Raw genomic sequence first — 21964 nt, forward strand, 5'->3', positions numbered from 1 at the left:
CCCGCACGTTCTCCGGATCTGACGTCCCCAGATTTCTTTCTGTGGGGAAAGTTGAAGGATATTTCCTACTGTGATGGACCGACCACGCCTGACAACACGCATCAGCACACTGTCAATGCATGTGCGAACATTACGGAAGGCGAAATACTCGCTGTTGCGAGGAATGTCGTTACACGTATTGCCAAATGCATTGAGCTTGACGGACATCATTTTGAGCATTTATTGCATTAGTGTGGTATAACAACATGCGTTCTCAGAAATGATAAGTTTACAAAGGTACATGTATCTCATTGGAACAACCGAAATAAAATGTTCAAACGTCCCTATGTTCTGTATTTTAATTTAAAAAACCTACCTGTTACCAACTGTTCGTCTAAAATTGTGAGCCATATGTTTGTGACTATTACAGCGCCATCTATCACAAAGCGAAAGAAGTGGACCAACTAAAACATTCATATTTCTTTACGTACTACACGAGTATGTAATAAAAATGGGGGTTCCTATTTTAAAAAACGCAGTTCATATCCGTTTAACCTATGGCAGCGCCATCTAGCGGGCCAACCATAGCGTCATCTGGTTTCCCTTTTCAAGTTAGAAAGTTTCGTTCTTTGTAGTTTTGTCGTTTGACGCTTATTTCGTGACATATATGGCCCTATCACGAACAATGGACCATCCTGTATAATACAACTACTCGCCTGACGAAAGATCCGTACCCAAGACTGGAAAGTTGCACAGGTCACACCAATATTCAGGGAAGGCGGTAGGAGTAATCCCCAAGATTACAGGCCCATATCATGAACGACGATATGAAGCAGGATTTTGGAACATATATTGCGTTCGATCAATGTGAATTACCTTCAATAAAGCGATCTAATGAGACACAGTCAACGCGGATTTAGTAAATATCTGTCTTGTGAAACACAACTACCTTTTTACACACTCGGAGTGTTGAGTGACATTAACGAGTTATTTCAAATATATTCATTATTTCTAGATTTCGAAACGGCTAGTGAAATTGCGTGCTTGTGGAACATCATCCCCGTTATGTCACTGGATTCGTGATATCCTGTCTGAGAGGTCCCCTGTCGTTTATCGTCTAGTAAACTTATCAGAAGATCAAAACAAATTGCAAAACGATTTAGAAAACATATATAAATGGTGCGAAAACTGGCAGTAGTCTCTAAGTAATGAAAAGTGTGAGGTCATCTACATGAGTGCTAAAAGGAATCCATTAAACTTCGGTTACACGATAAATCAGGCCTTAAATTCAACTAAATACCTAGGAAATACAATTATGAACAATTTAAATTGGAAAGAACACACAGAAAATTTTGTGGAGAAATTAAACTAAAGACTACATTTTATTGGGAGAACACGTAGAAAATGTTGTGACAGATGGTTACATTGGGGTGAATGTAGTGGCATGGGAATTGGGGAAGTAAATGGGTCTCTTCCATGGTATTGCAGATTATGTTCAAGGGATAGGAAAATAGCGGAACAGGAAGGGAGGATTAGGGCCCTTCAGGTTGAACTGGATAGTGCTAGGGAGGAACTGATGAGGTTAAGGGGGGCAGAGGGTGAAGACAGGTGGGAAGTGGTAGCAATGAACGGGGGCCACAGAGAGAAAGATCAGTATCAGACCGTTTCATCATTGGCACAAACAATAGATTGGCCTTGCTACCTCAGTCACCTAAGGAAGAGGCTCAAGTAGATGTAGGTGTAGTCAGCACTCAACAGGCTTTCACTAGGAAACCAACCATTGCGAAAAAAGTAGAAAGTAGGAGGAAAGTTCTGTTGTTAGGTAGTAGCCATGGAAGAGGCGTGGGCCAGACCTTGCAGGAAAAATTAGGTGACAGGTACCAGGTCACAAGTATTTTCAAGCCCAGTGCATGTCTTAGCCAAGTGACAGAGGCTGTAGGATCATTGTGCAAGGGTTTTTCGAAGCAGGATCATGTTGTGGTAGTGAGTGGCGCGGGAAATAGTACTGGTAGGGATCAGGGCTACAATATTGAGTGTGACCTGGTAAAAGCAGCATCTGCAACAAGCGATAAAATGTTGGCTTGGTCCCTGCTTTCATGCGGCATGACCAGCCCCAATTGAATAGCTCTGTCAGGAGGGTCAATATGGAGCTAGATCAGCTGCTTTGGGCGGTTACTTTGTCGGGCATAGGTTTGGTTCCTGTTGATGGTATTGGTAGGTGGTACTTCACATGATATGGGCTGCATCTCAATAGAAAAGGGAAGGGTAAACTGGCTGGGATGTTAACAAAATTTTTAGGGGGGGGGGCACTGAAACTCATGGGAGTACTTTTTTAGGCTAAGATCAGTGTCCAATGGTCCTACATTGACTGAAATTAAGCTTAATGAGAAGTTCAGACAGGCAGATACTAGAGATGCGAAAATATCACCAGATCCTCATAACAGTACAGTGAAAAATAATGTTAGTATGTAACAAGATTCACATAAAAGCACAGTGAAAAATAATGTTAATATATTGCATCAGAATATCAGGGGATTAAAAATTAAAGTAGCTCAGCTTCTTATTTGTTTAGAGACTGAGGCTGGAATACATGTGCTATGACCGTCTGAACATCATATAGTCACAGCTATGGAAATGGTAAATATAGGTGGATGTAAGCTTTCAGCACATGTAAGTAGAGACACTATGGAGAGAGGAGGAGTCGCCATATATGTTAAAATCAGTCATAGTGTGAAAAATTTGGAAACTAAAAAAAAATTGTGTAGAGCAACATATAGAAGCATGTGCATGCAAGCTTAAACTAAATAATGGCACTTTTATAAATGTAGTCGGTTATAGATCCCCATTGGGAAATTTTTCAACTATTTTTGGAAAACTTGGATTCTTCATTGTACTACCTGCCAGACAAAGGAAAGAAAATTATTGTTTGTGGGGATTTCAATGTAGATTTTCTGAAAGAGTCCGAGAGAAAGCTTGACCTTGAAATATTACTTGGTTCTTTCAATTTGACATCAGTTATTGATTTTCCTGCTTGGGTGATACAGGAAAGCAGCACACTGACAGATAACGTTTTCATAGACCAAGATAAATTTAATCAAATAAAAACTTTTCCTGTTAAGAATGGTCTGTCTGATCACAGATGATGCACAGCTAGGTACAGTATATGATATAGCTCCATACAATAATGCAAAAGAGTTCTCCAAAATAGTGTGTTCCATTAACGATTTAACAATTCAAAATTTTAGGGAAAGCTTGCAACACTTCGACTGGGATGAGGTATACAGGGAACATGATGCTAATTTAAAATTTAACCTATTTGATGTTACCTTTGTGAGTATATTTGAAAACAGTTTCCCTAAGAAAACAGGGAAATATAGCTGTAAGAAACCATGTAAAAAGCCTTGGCTTACTAAAGGGATAAAAATATCTTGTAAACAGAAAACGGAAATGTATCTTATAGCTAGGAGGAATAATGATCCCAAAACAGTGAAACATTCTAAAAACTACTGCACTGTATAAAGAAAAGTTATTAAAAAGTTCAGAAGTACATGCATTATCTCTGAGATTAGCACATCTGATAGTAAAATAAAACAATTTGGAATATTGTGAAAAGGAAAACAGGGCAACCAAGAGCACAGGAAGACTGTATTTGTATCAAACGCAAGTAAAAGTTTGTTAACAAGAAGTCAGAAGTAGAAAATATTTTTAATAATCATTTTTAAGTGTTGTAGAGAAAATAGAATCCAGCTATTCATTAGAAAATGCAAGGCAGTATATAGAAGAGGCAGTACCTATAAAATTTGATAAAATTGAAATTCAACCCACCTCAACTGAAATTAGGAAAATAATAAATTCACTTTAAAGTAAAAGCTTACATGGAATAGATGGCATTTCCAACAGAACACTAAAAGCTTGTTCCCAAAAAATAAATAGGATTCTCAGCCACATATGTAGTAGCTCACTGAAACAGGGCATTTTTCCAGATAGACTGAAATACACTATTGTTAAACCATTGCATTAAAAAAGTGATAGATCTGACACTAACAACTACTTTCCAATCTCACTTTATCCAAAATTCTTGAAAAAAGAATGTATTCAAGAGTAGCATCACATATTTGTAAAAATGAAGTACTAACAAAATGTCAATTTCGATTTCAGAAAGGCTTTTCGACAGAAAATGCTGTATATGCTTTCCCTGATATTAAATGCATTGAATAACCGAACATCACCCACTAGGATATTTTGTGCTCTCTCAAAGGCTTGCGATTGTGTGAATCATGAAATTCTTCTAGATAAGCTTAAGTATTGTGGTATGAGTGGGACAGTGCACAAACTGTTTCATTCATACTTAATTGGAGGAATGCAGAAGGTTGAAATTAACAGTACAGAAAGTTTGCAAAAACCAGTGGAATCCTCTAACTGGGGAGGTATCAAGAATGGTGTCCCACAGGGTTCAGTCTTAGGTCCCTTATTGTTCTTAATGTATATTAACTACTTGACACTAATTATTCATGAGGATGCAAACCTAGATCTTTTTGCTGATGATACAAGTATAGTAATCACACCCAAGTAGCAACAATCAGCTGAGGAAATTGTAAATAATGTCTTTCAGAAAATTATTAAGTGGTTCTCTGCAAATGGACTGTCACTAAATTTTGAGAAAACACAGTTTATACAATTATGTACAGTAAATGGCATAACACATTGATAAATATAGACTATGAATGGAAGTCTGTTGCTAAGGCAGAATACTCAAAATTTCTGACTGTGCATTGATGAGGAATTGAATTGGAAGAAGCACAACGATGATCTGCTGAAACAGTAAAGTTCAACTACTTACGCTATTAGGGTGATTGCAAATTTTGGCGATAAATATATCATTAAATTAGCCCACTATGCCTATTTTCATTCACTGCTTTCATAAGGCATCATATTTTAGGGCAATTCGTCATTAAGAGAGAAAGTATTCATTGCACAAAAGTGTGTAATCAGAATACTAGCTGGAACTCACCCAAGATCACCTTGCAGACATTTTTTTGAAGAACTCAGGATATTCACAGTACCTTCGCAATACATGTATTCACTTATGAAATTTGTCATTAATAACCCATCCCAATTCAAAAATAATAGGAAAGTGTGTAGCTACAACACTAGAAGAAAAGATGGTATTCACTATTCTGGATTAAATCTCACTTTGGCACAGAAAGAGGTGAATTATGCTGCCACAAAAATCGTTGGTCATTTGCCAAATAATAGGAAAAGTCTGACAGTTAGCCAACCAACATTTAAAAGCAAATTAAAAGAATTTCTGAATGACAACTCCTGCTACTCAATAGATGAATTCTTATATATGAAGTAGTAACTGTTAAAAATTAATTAATTAATTAATTAACAGATCTATGTATGTATGTATATATGTATGTATGTATGTAACAGATCTACTAACGAGACTTCCTACACTCCTCTCGTCCATCCTTTCTTGGAGTACTGCTATGTAGTCTTGGATCCTTACCAGATAAAATTAGTGGAGTATATCGAGAAAATTCAAAGAAGAACAACACATTTTGTATTATCGCGAAATAGGGGAGAGAATGTCACAGTCACAATACAGGACTTAGGATGGACACCATTAAAACAAAGACGTTTTTCGTTGCAGCGAAATCTTCTCACGAAATTTCAATCACTGACCTTCTCCTCCGAATGTGAAAATATTTTGTTGATGTTGACTTATGTAGGGAGAAACGATTACCATAATAAAACGAAGTCAGAGCTCACACAGAAAGATATAGATGTTCATTTTTAACATATGCTGTTGAAGAGTGGAATAATAGACAATTATTGTGGTGTCAGGCACTTAAGTGTGATTTGCAGAGTATCCATATATATATATATATATATATATATATATATATATATATATATATATATAATTTTTGGCTTAAGATACAACCAATAATAAACTGTCCTGCGTTGAGAGGAAAAGGATGTGTTTTCAGTAACAAAATTTTGCTTTCCCCGGAGATATCTGGAGAGGATAAAGATTTGTATGATAATTAAAATAGATCATCCTAACCCACCTTCCAATAATTGAAGCACAACACTATTAGTAAAAAAAGGGAATTTGATGGTGGTGGAAAGGTAAGCCTAGTATCTTTTCTGCCAATTGTTTCGCCTATTATCATTATATGTAGGCACATGAGAAGGGACAACGTGGTGGGTAATGAGTTACTAGTGATTTCACATGATACTTTACACAGTTCCTGTTTGACAAGTTTATTGTTCACTAAGGATGTGGTGAAGACTAAAATGTTATAGAGACTAATCTAACTCCAGATTTTTTAAATATCCTCAAAACTAATCGTTTGAAAATGGTGTTTTCATTGTCATATGCCCACGCAACTTTCTCAAGGTAAAGATAGCATGGGTAAAATGCACAACATATGTGACTGTTTGTCCGGATGCTTCACTAGCACAAATGACAGAGATAGCTCGATGCTAATACTCCTGCACGAAATTTTATTGCCAAGTGTTTGCATTGAGCAGGTCTGAACATTTCTGAAGGTATACCATTCTGCTCAAACTAAATGAGCAATATCTGTCCTATCCATAACCGACGTTTAATTTTTAAACTTAAAAAAAGAAAATTTGCTACTTAAAAGGTGCACAACTAACTTCAGAACGATAATTTCAGAAAGCAGCTGCACTATTCCGCACCTTTATTAAACTGTGCCATCTGCTCTAGCGCCAATGTGGTGACTCCACAAGGAACACTGCAGTCCAGACTTTCCCTATGTAGACCATATTACTCACAAGTGACAACAATTTGAAAGCTGCAACTGGCATTCGAATTGGGTCACGTGAAGTCCCTGGCTCGCTGCTTTGTAGATGCCATATTGAATTTTAGTGTATTTAGTTGTTTCCGGATTATAACCTGACTGTTACGACAGTACGTCATTCAGAGCACTGGCGCATTTAGGATTTATAACAAATTTCACTCTTTGTGCGATTTGATACAATTAAATGTCAGTTAACAAGATATCGACAGTAAAAATACTTCGGGAGATCCTAGGATAAACAATACTAATGCTGCAAACTTCTTGTTATCGATGCGGTTAGCTGATTAGAGTCATGCGGGTGTGGAGCTGGAGGAAGTAGGTTCACATCCTGCTACACACTAAAATATTTCCCCATCTTCGGGTTTGTCTGGTTCTTTCTTATTCATGTGATAGATCTATGTTCTGCAACATTCACTGTTACTTACAGATACGAACTCTCTCTCTCAGGAACCATTTTCTTCGATTTTGTGACTTAAGTCTGAGAAAACAGCGAAAGACGAAACTCCTGCAAGTGAAACGATCAGCAACAACGTGTATGTTCTTGCTTGTCACGAATATTAGCTGTGATGGCATCATTAATAACGATGTCGTAAATGCGGCGGTCAAGGCAAAGATTGCACAACACAGTGGACTAGCATTGCCACATGATGTGAACGTCATACAGATGCCGAATGCGGGTTGTGGCTTCAGAATTTCAGTCACTCGTCCTTTGCTCTCTTCACTTTGTTCAAACGTTTCTGATTTAAATAATGAAACATTGCACCAGGTACATATTTTTTCATGTTTAGCACTACGTATTTCGAGAATATATTGTCATTGTCAAAAATTTATCAAGCATTTTGTGCGATGCTTGTATGTGTGTTGTGCCTCTCTTGCACTGTGCTATCTCATCACTCACATTGTGTGTGAAATTTCACTCTACACGTGTAGTTTTCCGCATAATGCAGGAGGTGCGGTACCTTATAAACGCTAAAAGACGACTGCAGTCCAAGAGAAGCAGAACACCACACAAAACACTTCTGTAATGGAACTTCCTGGGAGATTAAAACTGAGTGTTTGATCGAGACTCGAACTCGGGAGCTTTGCATTGCATGGTCAAGTGCTCTACCAGCTGATCTACTCAGGCATGGATCACGACCTGCACTCACAGCTTTACCTCCGCCAGTACCTCATCTCTGACCTTCCATACCTCACAGAAGCTCTCCTGCCGAGCTAGCAAAACTAGCTCTTCTGGAAGGAAGGATATTGCCGAGACATGGCTAGCCACAGCCTGGAGGATGTTACCACAATGACTTTTTCCACTCCACCGTGGAGTGTGCGCTCATATGAAACTTTCTGGCAGATCAAAACTGTTGACTGGACTGAGATTCGAAATTGGGAGCTCTGCCTTTCTTGGTCAAGCACTCTAGCGACAAGCATGACTCACGACCCATCCTCACAGCTTTACTTCCGCCAGTACCTCATCTTCTAGCTCCATCCCAAATTGACAGAAACTCTTCTGTGAAACTTACAAGACTAGCACTCCTGGAAGAAAAGATACTGTGGAGACATGGCTTAGCCACAGCCTGGAGAATGTTTCCAGAATGAAATTTGCCACTCTGCAATGGAGTGTGCGCTGATTTGAAATTCTGTGGCAGATTAAAACTATATGCTGGACTGAGACTCGAGCTCAGTGCCTTTGTTTTTTCGTGGACAAGTTCTCTACTGACTGAGCTACCAAAGTCTGGCACACAGTTTTAATCTGCCCAGATGTTTCATATTAGTGCACATCCCGCTGCAGAGTAGAAAATTTCATTGTGGAAACTTCTATTAACATTAGGTCATGACTGAGACGTTCTCAAAACGCGTTGTGCTAAGCATGAAAAAATGGGTTACTGCTGCAGTGTTTTATTTTCAAATAATGACTGATACAGCTTCAGGCTACCCAGAAACATCGATTAAGATAAATGAAAGAGTCAAACGTTTCTGGTTCCCATTTGTGATCAGCATTTCTTGGAGCAGAAGCGATACAGAACGTTAACTGAAGAAATTCTGATTTAGTTCTGACACTTACTGCTTTCAACATTAATATACTGTTACTAATAAACAGTTTTTAGAATTTTTATACATAATTTTATTATATGTATATTATGACAATTTGTTGCTGATTGTCAGTACTTAGCAGATAATTAGTACCAATGCTAATAACCTAAAGTGTAGTAAATGCCCAAATAGTACAAATGCTGGAAATTATCTAATTTCAATAAAAATAATCATTATTTAAGTTGGTTTATAGGGAGTGGCGGCAATGTATCTGGTGGTTATGAATCTGGTATGAAGCTTAATTTCACCAATATGTATGTAATGGTATAGCACACATATTCCTACCAATGCCACCACCCATCTAATGTGGGCCAAGTTAATGTATGCAAGTCGTTTGTAGCAAGGAGTATAGTATATGACCCACAATCATCCGACCTTTGTGATCCGATCTTTGCTTTCAATGCCCAAAAAATAAAAAAAAATAAAAACCCCTCAAGGAAATAAAATTACACTGGGATCTATTAAATTTCCACAATATTGTGATGTACCATCCCTTTAAAAGGCTGGCAGTAACAGGAACCTAGTACTAGAAGGCTACAAGACAGCACAAAAAGATTTGTGCTTGTATTGGTGTCTCTCTTTGGAGCAACGCTATTAAAGCCTTTCTATGCATATATCTGTACTCCGGGGAGGGCTGTGAAGTGCATAGCACAAGGTGTTTCCTACTGTACCAGTTATTAGGACTTCTTCCCATTTCATTCACGTAAAGAGTGCAGGAAAGATCACTGTTTAAATGCTTCAGTGTATGTGTAATCTATCCGATCTTATTCTCATGATCCGTATGGGAGTGATATGTAGGGGGTTGTGGTATATTCCTAGAGTCATTGTTTAAAGCTGGTTCTTGAAACTTTATCTGTAGACTTTATCAGGATAGTTTCAATCTACACTCCTGGAAATGAAAAAAAGAACACATTGACACCGGTGTGTCAGACCCACCATACTTGCTCCGGACACTGCGAGAGGGCTGTACAAGCAATGATCACACGCACGGCACAGCGGACACACCAGGAACCACGGTGTTGGCCGTCGAATGGCGCTAGCTGCGCAGCATTTGTGCACCGCCGCCGTCAGTGTCAGCCAGTTTGCCGTGGCACACGGAGCTCCATCGCAGTCTTTAACACTGGTAGCATGCCGTGACAGCGTGGACGTGAACCGTATGTGCAGTTGACGGACTTTGAGCGAGGGCGTATAGTGGGCATGCGGGAGGCCGGGTGGACGTACCGCCGAATTGCTCAACACGTGGGGCGTGAGGTCTCCACAGTACATCGATGTTGTCGCCAGTGGTCGGCGGAAGGTGCACGTGCCCGTCGACCTGGGACCGGACCGCAGCGACGCACGGATGCACGCCAAGACCGTAGGATCCTACGCAGTGCCGTAGGGGACCGCACCGCCACTTCCCAGCAAATTAGGGACACTGTTGCTCCTGGGGTATCGGCGAGGACCATTCGCAACCGTCTCCATGAAGCTGGGCTACGGTCCCGCACACCGTTAGGCCGTCTTCCGCTCACGCCCCAACATCGTGCAGCCCGCCTCCAGTGGTGTCGCAACAGGCGTGAATGGAGGGACGAATGGAGACGTGTCGTCTTCAGCGATGAGAGTCGCTTCTGCCTTGGTGCCAATGATGGTCGTATGCGTGTTTGGCGCCGTGCAGGTGAGCGCCACAATCAGGACTGCATACGACCGAGGCACACAGGGCCAACACCCGGCATCATGGAGTGGGGAGCGATCTCCTACACTGGCCGTACACCACTGGTGATCGTCGAGGGGACACTGAATAGTGCACGGTACATCCAAACCGTCATCGAACCCATCGTTCTACCATTCCTAGACCGGCAAGGGAACTTGCTGTTCCAACAGGACAATGCACGTCCGCATGTATCCCGTGCCACCCAACGTGCTCTAGAAGGTGTAAGTCAACTACCCTGACCAGCAAGATCTCCAGATCTGTCCCCCATTGAGCATGTTTGGGACTGGATGAAGCGTCGTCTCACGCGGTCTGCACGTCCAGCACGAACGCTGGTCCAACTGAGGCGCCAGGTGGAAATGGCATGGCAAGCCGTTCCACAGGACTACATCCAGCATCTCTACGATCGTCTCCATGGGAGAATAGCAGCCTGCATTGCTGCGAAAGGTGGATATACACTGTACTAGTGCCGACATTGTGCATGCTCTGTTGCCTGTGTCTATGTGCCTGTGGTTCTGTCAGTGTGATCATGTGATGTATCTGACCCCAGGAATGTGTCAATAAAGTTTCCCCTTCCTGGGACAATGAATTCACGGTGTTCTTATTTCAATTTCCAGGAGTGTATTTTCAAGAATCTGCCAGAACAGTTCTTTCAGGAATCGTCAGAAAATGTACCTCTGCTCAGCCAATACTCGTTACCACCAGCCACTGGTCGTCACTCGAACAGTTTTACTTGTGTCTAGGGGCAGTAAGTCCTGGTGCAGATTGGGTGAGCCAATCGACTGCTCTTGGCTGCATGTCATAACGTTTTCTTGGGGCAAACAGCGAAAGTTTACATTCACTTTTAGGATAAGCAATTGTTTGATTCATTCCACATGAAATTCAAAATTGTTAATTACTGAAGTTTTTAACCATGTGTAATTTATCACAATCTCTATGTTTTAGGACCTACAGTTCACTTTACAAAAAATTCCTCAAAAATTATTATCTTAACTGACTAATTCTACACATTCCTGAACATAGAAGACTACACAGTTAGATTGGTCTGAATCTGATGTTAGTCATCGATGTCTGCATAAACATCATGTCCTTTGGTTTCCTTTACTAACCTGGAGCTTAATTTGATCTTTAAATAATGGAGCTTTGTGTACTTCTCTCAAGAAGTTCATATCCAACTACAGTGGTTTTTGAGTAGTTATGTGTTTTTATGTAACATTCCTTTTAGTTGACTGAATTTTCCAATAGCACTAAATATATTGTAACTATAACTTATAGTCCTTGAGATGGAGAAGTATTTATTAATGTATTGGACTGGAATGGAGAATCAGAAACAACTGACAGGTCTTGCGATATAAGCTAATTAGCTTAAGGAATCTATTATTAGAGCAAGATATACACAATTTCAGTGTCTACGAATTTTTATAGGTGTTCGAAATCTTTGTAAATTGGGTGAACTGTTTCTATAGACCATAGTCACAATAGCTGTGACTTACAAAATTTTCTTGTTCAAGATGGTTCGCATGAAGGAATTGCCTATAAGATACACTGTGTTGTAGTAATTAAAGATTATTGATATTAAGACTACTTTAGTACAACCATATGAGTTTGGAATAAAACTACCTGTGCTGTCTGATTACCATTAGTGTTTTGCCGATAAATAAAAATGAAATGAAAGTTATCACTGTGAATGACAGTGAGTTAAGAAGGTAAAGCAAATTGTTAAAGCACAATTTTTATGGGCAGAAGCGTGATAAAACAGGTGACAGTATGTTTCTTTGATACGATTTGTAAACTTATGAAGGCCTCAGAAATGAGATACTTAAATTGCACGCACATCAAATGAGACAATCCACATCAGATTCTTCAAATACATCTTTTTTATTTCATCAGTTTCGGTTTTGACGAAATTCTGTATGAACTACACACATGAAAAGTCTAATATTTGGTATGCGGAAAGGAGAACCTTGTGGCAACATCATTCTTTCCGTAATTTTTGGGGATAGCAAGGTTTGAGATGTTCAAGTCAGGGAGAGTGATCTTGAAATGTAATCTGTAGTATGGCTATGCACGTTAACGGGAAACCTGTATTTATCTTGGACAATTTGGCAATATAACTTTGTATTACTGTCCTATGTTTCAGTGCACAAATTGCAACTATATTTTTCAAATTTCAACTATATTTTGACGTTACCCAAATGAAAGTAGTATTAACATAATCAACGCACAATAACCAAAACACGTGAACAATACACAGGATACTACTGGCTTTCATCATCTGCTACGAGCTGCAAAATCCGAGCGTAACAGATCGGCATCAAGATTTGCTGTTCCTAGATACAAGTAATGGCTTTCGGCCAATTACAAGGAGAACTAACTGGAATTGGGGACTGTCGCTGCCGGACGAAACCGCTAGATTACTACAGCTGCAATCGTTAGTCGAACAAACGCAGTTTGTAAACTGGTTCTGCTACGCATGCGCGGCTCGGAACAGTTTGGGATTTCCGCTGCGTTCGAAAGCTCCCCGTTTTCGTCACTTACCGCGTTGAGCGCTGCACGTCATGAAAGCAGCAGGAGTGGACAAATCCGCTAATATCCTCACTGCGCATGCGCAAGACGGTTGGAAACTGGTACATAAACAAAATTGGTATTCCGCTGCAAATTGCGAAAATCGTGATGGAAAGCGCCAAAGGTAAAACATGCTGTACCACAATAATTAATAGACAGTTGTTAGTTGTGTATGTGTATGACTCGTACAGTGTGACAGCAGATGGGAGTTTGTAATTTTGTGCTTGTATTTGCAGATGTCGGCGTACAGAGCGACCTTCCAGTATTCTGGAGCCGAGAAGCGACGCTAGCTTTGTTGAACGCGTATGAAGTACAGAGGGATCGCTTAGGTAAAGACTTTCGTTTTAAGAACTACATGTGGGTTGCAATATCCCTTGCACTGAAGAATGAGATGGGGATGAACTTCACACCAGCCCAGTGCGAGAACAGGTGGAGAGTTCTTTTGCGCAGTTACAAGAGAGCGATGGACAATAATTTGAAGTTATCGAGGAGAAGAAAGGACTTTGTGTACCAAGATGCGATGCAGAAGATACTGAAGGGAGAAGACATCATCAGACCAGTGTCGCAGTCGGATGAGACAGGTGTGCTTTCTAGTGGTGGAAAATCGAATGTACAGGTAGGGAACAGTGGTAGTGAACCTGAGACAGTGCCAAATAGTGGTAACGAATTACTAATTAATAGTGGAAAATCTAATGCGAACAGTGAAGTGATTAGTAGTGAACCTGAGCCAACAGCAGGTAGTGGTAAACAATTATTCATTATCAGAGGAAACTCCAGTGTGAATAGTGATGGGATTAGTAGTGAACCTGCGCCTTTACCAAGTAAAAATTTCTTCATTATCAGTACAAAACCCACTATGAACAGTGATGTGATTTGTAGGCCTAGTGAAACCGAACCCTCACTAAATAGCGGTAAACAGTTATTCATTATCACTGGAAAACCCTGTGTGAACAATGATAGGATTAGTGGTGAACCTGAGCCAGCACCAGGTAGTAATAAACAATTATTCATTATCAGTGCAAAAACGAATGGGAACAGTGATAGGATTAACAGTGAACCTGCGCTAACACCAAGTAGTAGTAAACAATTGTTACTCATCAGTGGAAAATCCAATGGGAACAGTGATGGGATTAGTAGTGAGCCTGAGCTGACACCAAGTAGTAGTAGTAAACAATTATCACTCATCAGTGGAAAATCCAATGGGAACAGTGATGGGATTAGTAGTGAACCTGAGCTGACACCAAGTAGTAGTAGTACACAATTATTACTTATCAGTGGAAAATCCAATGTGAACAGTGATAGGAGTAGTAATAAACCTGAGCCACCACCAAGTAGTAATGAACCTGCACCAGCAGCAAGCAGTAGCAAACAGTTATTTACCAATCCTTCTGAATCATCAGTTAGTCCACCAGAAAAGAGAAGGAAGCTGAAACAGTCGTTCTTACAACAGATAAGAGCTGACAGGAAACTTTACTACGAGAAAAAACTGGAAGTAGACAGGGAGAGACTTGAAGGCTTAGAAAGGAGAAATGATGAGTTACTGCAGTTAAAGAAAATGAAGCTTCAACAAGCAGAGAGAATGATTGCATTTGAAGAAGAAAAGCTCAAATGTGAAAAAGAAAAACTTGTAATTTCTAGTGAAAAATTAAAAATGTATCGTAGGTTAGTTCAGCTACAAGAAGAAAGCAATGACATTTTGAGATCTATTAATGACCAATTTGATTTTTTACTATAAGTGATCGAGCCCCTTGTGTGACTATTCACATGTTCTTTTCTGGTAATTGATTTTCGCTGATGTTTTTTTGCCATTTGTAGAACTTTCTTGATACATGCTCACATTCTATTTTTGGCTCCTTGTATGACAGACGGCACTTCCCTTTGCACTACCTATTAGTGGTACTTCCCATTCCATTCACGTATTGAGCAAGAGAAGAATGATTGCTTAAATGCATCTGTGTGCATTATAATTAGCCTATTCTTGTTTTACTGGTGCTTTGGGAGTGATACATTGGGGATTTTAGTTTATTCCTAGAGCACTCTCTTGAAACTTAGAAGTAGGTTTCGAATATAGTTTGCATCTATCTTCAAGTGTCTACCAGTTCAAGTTTTCAGAATTTCCGTGAAGTTATCCCATGAGTCAAACAAACCTGGGATCATTCGTGTAGCACTTCTTTCCTGTGTATTCAGTATTCCCTGTTACTTCTGTTTCATTGGCTGCAGGGTGGTGGTGGTTGGGGGGGGGGGGGGGGGCTCGTTGTATGAATCTTCTCACTCTGAACATTGGATCCCACATCTGTCTCTGTAGCAACAGGTGGTTTGTTTCTTCATAATCCTGTGCATCTGGTATTGATACATAAGATCCTTTCTCTCCCCCCCTCCTCCTCCTCCTCCCAACTTCCTGACATATTTTCTTTTTCTTTATTTTATTGAAGCATACTTCTTATAGCTGCACTCTATGAATCTTCTCGCACCGGTCCGGTGTGAAAAGCATATCTCTCCATTGCTTCAGCTCACATATTATTGCACCCAAGATTTATGTTACCTTTCCTATATATTGTATCAAAACTAGTTTATAGCCTTGCCATGTCATATTGGAAGCAACTAAAAATTTTCTTAGATTTGTGGCTGCATGTAAACTCGATTAAATTATGAGTATAAAATAGCTATGGTGTGATTTTATTTGTGTTCCTTATAAAAATCTGCATCCTAATGATTACAGTTTCATTCTGATAAAGTGGTTTTTGCCATCAAATCGAAGTATCTGTAGATAGTAAAAATGTTCACAGCCATCCACAGGTGCAGGCGCGCGCGCGCGCGCGCGCACACACACACACACACACACACACACACACACACACACACACACACACACACGATAAATTGATGAAAACATCATTTTCTGACTATTGGGTACCATGTTCAATTTGCAAAATGTTTCATGATAGACTAGCAATATTAAATTTATTTGTGGTGCACACTTGTTCCAGCTAACATAAAAGAAATTAGTGTAAAAATGATTTGTGAAACTGGGATTATTTCACATGTTTAGTTTTAGTTTATTTAAGCCCATGGATCATATTTTGCAATTATATACAGATCATGTTATAAGTTTTATACAGAATGAACAAATTTGATTAAAATTTACCACTGACACAGGTAAACAAAAGATATTTTAAAGAAATATTATTGATAACAGTGAAAAACTGTTTTACAATAAAATTTGCTCTAATCCACAGCACCAGAGAAAGCTTTCCACATACTCTATACATTCTCTTTTCCTTTTTTAGGGCTGCACTTTGTTTTTCTTTTTAACGTTGTTAGAAAACTGGTTTCCACATTTAGTAGTAGTGCTCTTAATGGTGTGCTTCTGGATGTTATGCCAAACTGTTGATTCCATTTTATGCACCATATATTGACAACTGACACAACCAACTTCTTTAAGGTGCTGCCAGTTTTGCTGTTATGTGAACTGATACCTAGCCTCCAGCCAATCGGGGTGGAGTCCAGGCATTGAGTACACTGAACACCAAAACTCACAGTGCCTGAGGATGATGGTTGGTTCGGTCATCGAATTATTCCCCATAAAAGGGAAACAACAACTCAGCAAAACACCTGGAAGCACACCGTTAATCATACTGAAAAATCCTGATAGATCGCAACACCATACCTTAGTGTCACGAGCGTGAGACTATGCCCTGAATGGCCTTGGAAATATTTGTGTAGAGTAGCCCAGACTTTCATTAACTGTGTCCTATTTGAAGTAAACAGCATACTATACTTCTTGATGTAGTGTGTTACATGTCAATTTATTAATTGAATTTTCTGTAAAGTTACAACCATATGACAACATTAAAGTAATTCAGTGTGGGCCACACATTCATTAGTCAATGCCTTATGCTGGCCATGTCAAATGCAATTCTACATAAATGTAACATAACAAAATCAGCCTATTTTAGGTAAACCACTTGTAAATTGATAAGGACTGTGTGAAGTACTGCGGTAAATTGATCATTGCCTGAGATTTCTTGTGTTGCTTCTAGTGGTACTTGTACATACAGGGTGTTACAAAAAGGTACCGCCAAACTTTCAGGAAAAATTCCTCACACACAAATAAAGAAAAGATGTTATGTGGACATGTGTCCGGAAACGCTTAATTTCCATGTTAGAGCTCATTTTAGTTTCTTCCACCTACGCTCAATGGAGCACGTTGTCATGATTTCATACGGGATACTCTACCTGTGCTGCTAGAACATGTGCCTTTACAAGTACGACACATCATGTGGTTCATGCACGATGGAGCTCCTGCACATTTCAGTTGAAGTGTTCGTACGCTTCTCAACAACAGATTCGGTGACTGATGGATTGGTAGAGGCAGGCCAATTCCGTGGCTTCCACGCTCTCCTGATCTCAACCCTCTTGACTTTCATTTATGGGGGCATTTGAAAGCTCTTGTCTACACAACCCCGGTACCAAATGTAGAGACTCTTCGTGCTCGTATTGTGGACGTCCGTGATACAATACACCATTCTCCAGGGCTGCATCAGCGCATCAGGGATTCCATGCAACGGAGGGTGGATGCATCTATCCTCGCTAACGGAGGACATTTTGAACATTTCCTGTAACAAAGTGTTTGAAGTCACGCTGGTACGTTCTGTTGCTGTGTGTTTCCATTCCATGATTAATGTGATTTGAAGAGAAGTAATAAAATGAGCTCTAACATGGAAAGTAAGCGTTTCCGGACACATGTCCACGTAACATATTTTCTTTCTTTGTGTGTGAGGAATGTTTCCTGAAAGTTTGGCTGTACCTTTTTGTAACACCCTGTATATTGGTGTATGGAATCAAGCAGTAAGAAATATCTACAAAAAAGTATGATGGTAACTAGTATTATAACAATATTGGTCATTCCTTTTTTAGCTGTAGTTATTTATGGGAAATTTGCATTTGTATACAGTTATGTAAATGAAAGAAAGTCTCTCTGATTCTGAACTTCGAGGGTATCACTAATGTATTTTGTCAGACTGAACACACTGTTGACTGTTTTACAATACAGTGAGCTTGTCACTGAACAAAAATTCCTTTTTGGGTACTGTGACCCTTACTCAGTTTCTTGGCTGTTAGTGGTTGAAGTCACATTTGACATAAAATTAGCCCTACTTACTCATGTATTAGCTAAGAAACTAAGTGGGGCCCTTCTACTAATCTGAGTTCATGAATGTCTTGTAAATATCAAACTGGCTTAGTTATTACTTGGGGCTCAGAATGTTAATATTGCATTTCCTATAAAAATGAGATTAATTTGCCAGAAATTAAAGGCCAGCCTCCAGTTTTGATAATCTTATTGGTTTACTTGATCTTTTTGTTCTAATTATCACTCAATATCACTAATATCTTGAAGTTGGCCACAGCTGAGGCTGCCTTATAATTTAAAGAGAGGGAAGTAGTACTTCAAGCGCTGCCATAATGGGACTCTGCTATACAGGAGGTGGCCAAGATTAGAGCAAACCACAACAGTTTTATCAGAGGCTTATGGGTACATGCTTTGCAGGACATGGGGGTAGGCTTTGGGTATTGAATGAAGACAAAGCATGCTCCTGACACTTGTTGGGAGACGGGAGTGACAGTTACAGATGTGACATCAGGCCTTCACGCCATCTGATGTCACTGGTCTTGCAGTGGGGCCAGAGCTGCTATGAGCTACACAACTTACCTTCCCGTATTTCAGTTCCTGTCTTGAAGGTCCCAGACGTTGCTTTGTGTCTATACAAGCAAAACACCATGCCAGCCCTGGCAGTCAGGTTTTTTCTTTTTTTAACTCCTGATGACAGTGGTGGAGATAGCTCCACCCGAACAGGCCATGAAGGCCCAATGGTACTAACTGGCCGCCATGTCATCCTCAGCCCATAGGTGTCACCGGATGCAGATATGAAGGGGCATGTGGTCAGCACACTGCTCTCCCGGCCGTATGTCATTTTACAAGACCGAAGCCACTACTTCTCAATCAAGTAGCTCCTCAGTTTGCCTCACAAGGGCTGAGTGCACCCTGCTTGCCAACAGTGCTCAGCAGACTGGATGGTCACCCATCCAAGTCCTAGCCCAGCCAGACAGCGCTTAGCTTTGTTGATCTGACAGGAACCACCGCGGCAAGGTCTTTGGTGCTGCTGTTAGATATTAAAATGTTTTATTCGAAGTCATGCGGCTTGTAAACTAAGATGATTTCATTTGGCCATGCCTTTGAAAGACTGGTGAATAAATCTTTGACCTTTTGGTTTGTAGTCTGCTACTTGACCAGTGAACCACTGCAACACACAGCTTTTTTAGTGTAACCAATGAGGCAAGAGTTTTTTCACTGTAGTAGCTTTCTTTCTAATTTACTTTATTAAATTTAGCTGTTGTAAGCAAGGACAGGAAAAAAGTTACTGATATGCAGTGAAAAAAACATAAAAATAATTGCGACTGAGAACACTTGAACTGCCACATGATGAAAGGGCCTTAGTTATTCCAACAAAATTTCTACATCTACGTAGATACTCTCCACAAGCCACCATACGGTGTGTGGCTGAGGATACCCTGTACCACTGCTTGTCATTTCCTTTCCTGCTCCAGTCACAAATAGAGTGAGGGGAAAATGACTGTCTGTATGCCTCTGTATGAGCTCTAATTGCTCGTATCTTATCTTCATGGTCCTTATGCGCAATATATGTTGGTGGCAGTAGAATCATTTGGGGGTCAGCTTCAATTGCCGGTTCTCTAAATGTTCTCAAAGGTGTTTCTCAAAAAGATCATCGCCTTCCCTCCAGGGATTCAAATTTGAGTTCCTGAAACATATCCATGACACTTACGTGTTGTTCGAACCTGCTGGTAACAAATCTAGCAGCCCACCTCTGAACTGCTTTGATGTCTTGCTTCACTCCAACCTGGTACGAATCTAAAACACTTGAGCATTACTCAAGAATAGGTTGCACCAGTGTCCTATATGCGGTTTCCTTTACAAATGAACCACTCTTTCCTAAAATTCTCCCAATAAACAGAAGTTGACCATTCATCTTCCCTACAACAGTTCTCATATGCTCATTCCACCTCATATTGCTTTGCAACGTTATGCCCAGATATTTAAATGACTTCACTGCACCAAGCAGGACACTGTATCCTCTAACATTACAGGTTTGATCTTCCTACTCATCCGCATTAACTTACATTTGCAACGTTATGCCCAGATATTTAAATGACTTCACTGCACCAAGCAGGACACTAGTAATCTGTATCCGAACATTACAGGTTTGATCTTTCTACTCATCTGCATTAACTTACATTTTTTCACAACAACTGGAAATTTTGTATAAGTCATCTTGTATCTTCCTAGGATCACTCAGCTTCAACACCTTACAGTACACTACACCATCATCAGAAAACAACTGCATATTGCCACCCACCATGTCAGCCAAATCATTTATGTATGTAGAGAAAAAAAAGGTCCTATCACACTTCTCTGGGGCACTCCTGACGATAACCTTGTTTGTGGTGAACACTCGTCATCGAGGACAACATAGTGGGTTCTATTATGTAAGAAGAACCACTCACATATCTGTGAACTTATTCCATACGGTTGTACCTTCGTTAACAGCCTGCAATGGGGCACCGTGTCAAATGCTTTCTGGAAATCTAAAAATATGTAATCTGCCTGTTGCTCTTCATCGATAGTTCTCATTATATCATGTGAGAAGAGGGCAAGCTGAATTTTGCACAAGTGGTGCTTTCTAAAACCATGCTGATATGTGCACATAAGCTTCTCAGTCTCAAGAAAGTTTATTATATTCGAACTGAGAATATGTTCAAGGATTCTGCAGCAAACAGAAGTTAGGGATATTGGTCTGTAATTTTCCTGGTCTATTCTTTTACCTGGAGTCACCTGCACTTTTTTCCAGTCACCTGGGACTCTGCACTGGGTGAGGGATTCAGAAAACTAATAAAAATCAATTACACTTAAACTGTTCTTTCCTTTCTGCTAAAAAGAATATCAGTAATGCATAATATTGGTGTGAATATCAGTGTTCTTTTCATGGTGTGGAAAAATAAAAAAATATGTGCACATAAAATAGTTTAAACTTAGATGCCTGAGGTCCTTTTAGCACGTTTTGAGACCTTCTGTAACAGTTACTGTTTTTTTCCTTGATAAATGAGTTCAACAGTAGCTTTAATAATTACAAATGTATTTCAAAGGTAGTACACTGATACTGTATTTAAAATGTACCATATTTCTGATAACAAGGTGGATTTTCTTATCTCTTGGAACACTTTTATAGCAAGTTTCAACTGAAACACAAGTTTTCTTGTAAAACTGCTGCAACCAAGTCTTGAAATACAGTACATGTATGGCATCAATGTCTGTCACAATAAATTTTTGGCCTTCACTGGATTTTATCATGAGCTTTGTTAGTTTGTGTATCATGTAGAACTTTTCATACTTTCTAGGTTCTGTTTTGGTTATGCTGAGATCCCTGTCGCAAGAGAGACAAGAATGTCACCTGATAGGGAACACAATGTGTGTGTGTGTGTGTGTGTGTGTGTGTGTGTGTGTGTGTGAGGGCGCGTGCACTTGTTTTTAAGGTCAAGAATACAAACAAAATACACTCCTGGAAATTGAAATAAGAACACCGTGAATTCATTGTCCCAGGAAGGGGAAACTTTATTGACACATTCCTGGGGTCAGATACATCACATGATCACACTGACAGAACCACAGGCACATAGGCACAGGCAACAGAGCATGCACAATGTCGGCACTAGTACAGTGTATATCCACCTTTCGCAGCAATGC

General features: G+C 39.9%; 1 protein-coding gene across 1 annotated transcript; it reads left to right on the forward strand.

Annotated features, from left to right (window-relative positions):
• Positions 1–13016: 13016 nt before the first annotated feature.
• Positions 13017–15360, forward strand: LOC124802625 (suppressor protein SRP40-like). The gene is made up of 2 exons (XM_047263515.1): positions 13017–13270; positions 13383–15360. The coding sequence occupies exons 1-2, from the start codon at positions 13186–13188 to the stop codon at positions 14879–14881; spliced, it is 1584 nt and encodes a 527-aa protein (XP_047119471.1). The 5' UTR covers positions 13017–13185; the 3' UTR covers positions 14882–15360.
• The last annotated feature ends 6604 nt before the right edge of the window (positions 15361–21964 follow it).

The sequence above is a fragment of the Schistocerca piceifrons genome, chromosome 6 (assembly GCF_021461385.2).
Source record: "Schistocerca piceifrons isolate TAMUIC-IGC-003096 chromosome 6, iqSchPice1.1, whole genome shotgun sequence".
In the NCBI taxonomy this organism is placed as follows: Eukaryota; Metazoa; Arthropoda; class Insecta; order Orthoptera; family Acrididae; genus Schistocerca; species Schistocerca piceifrons.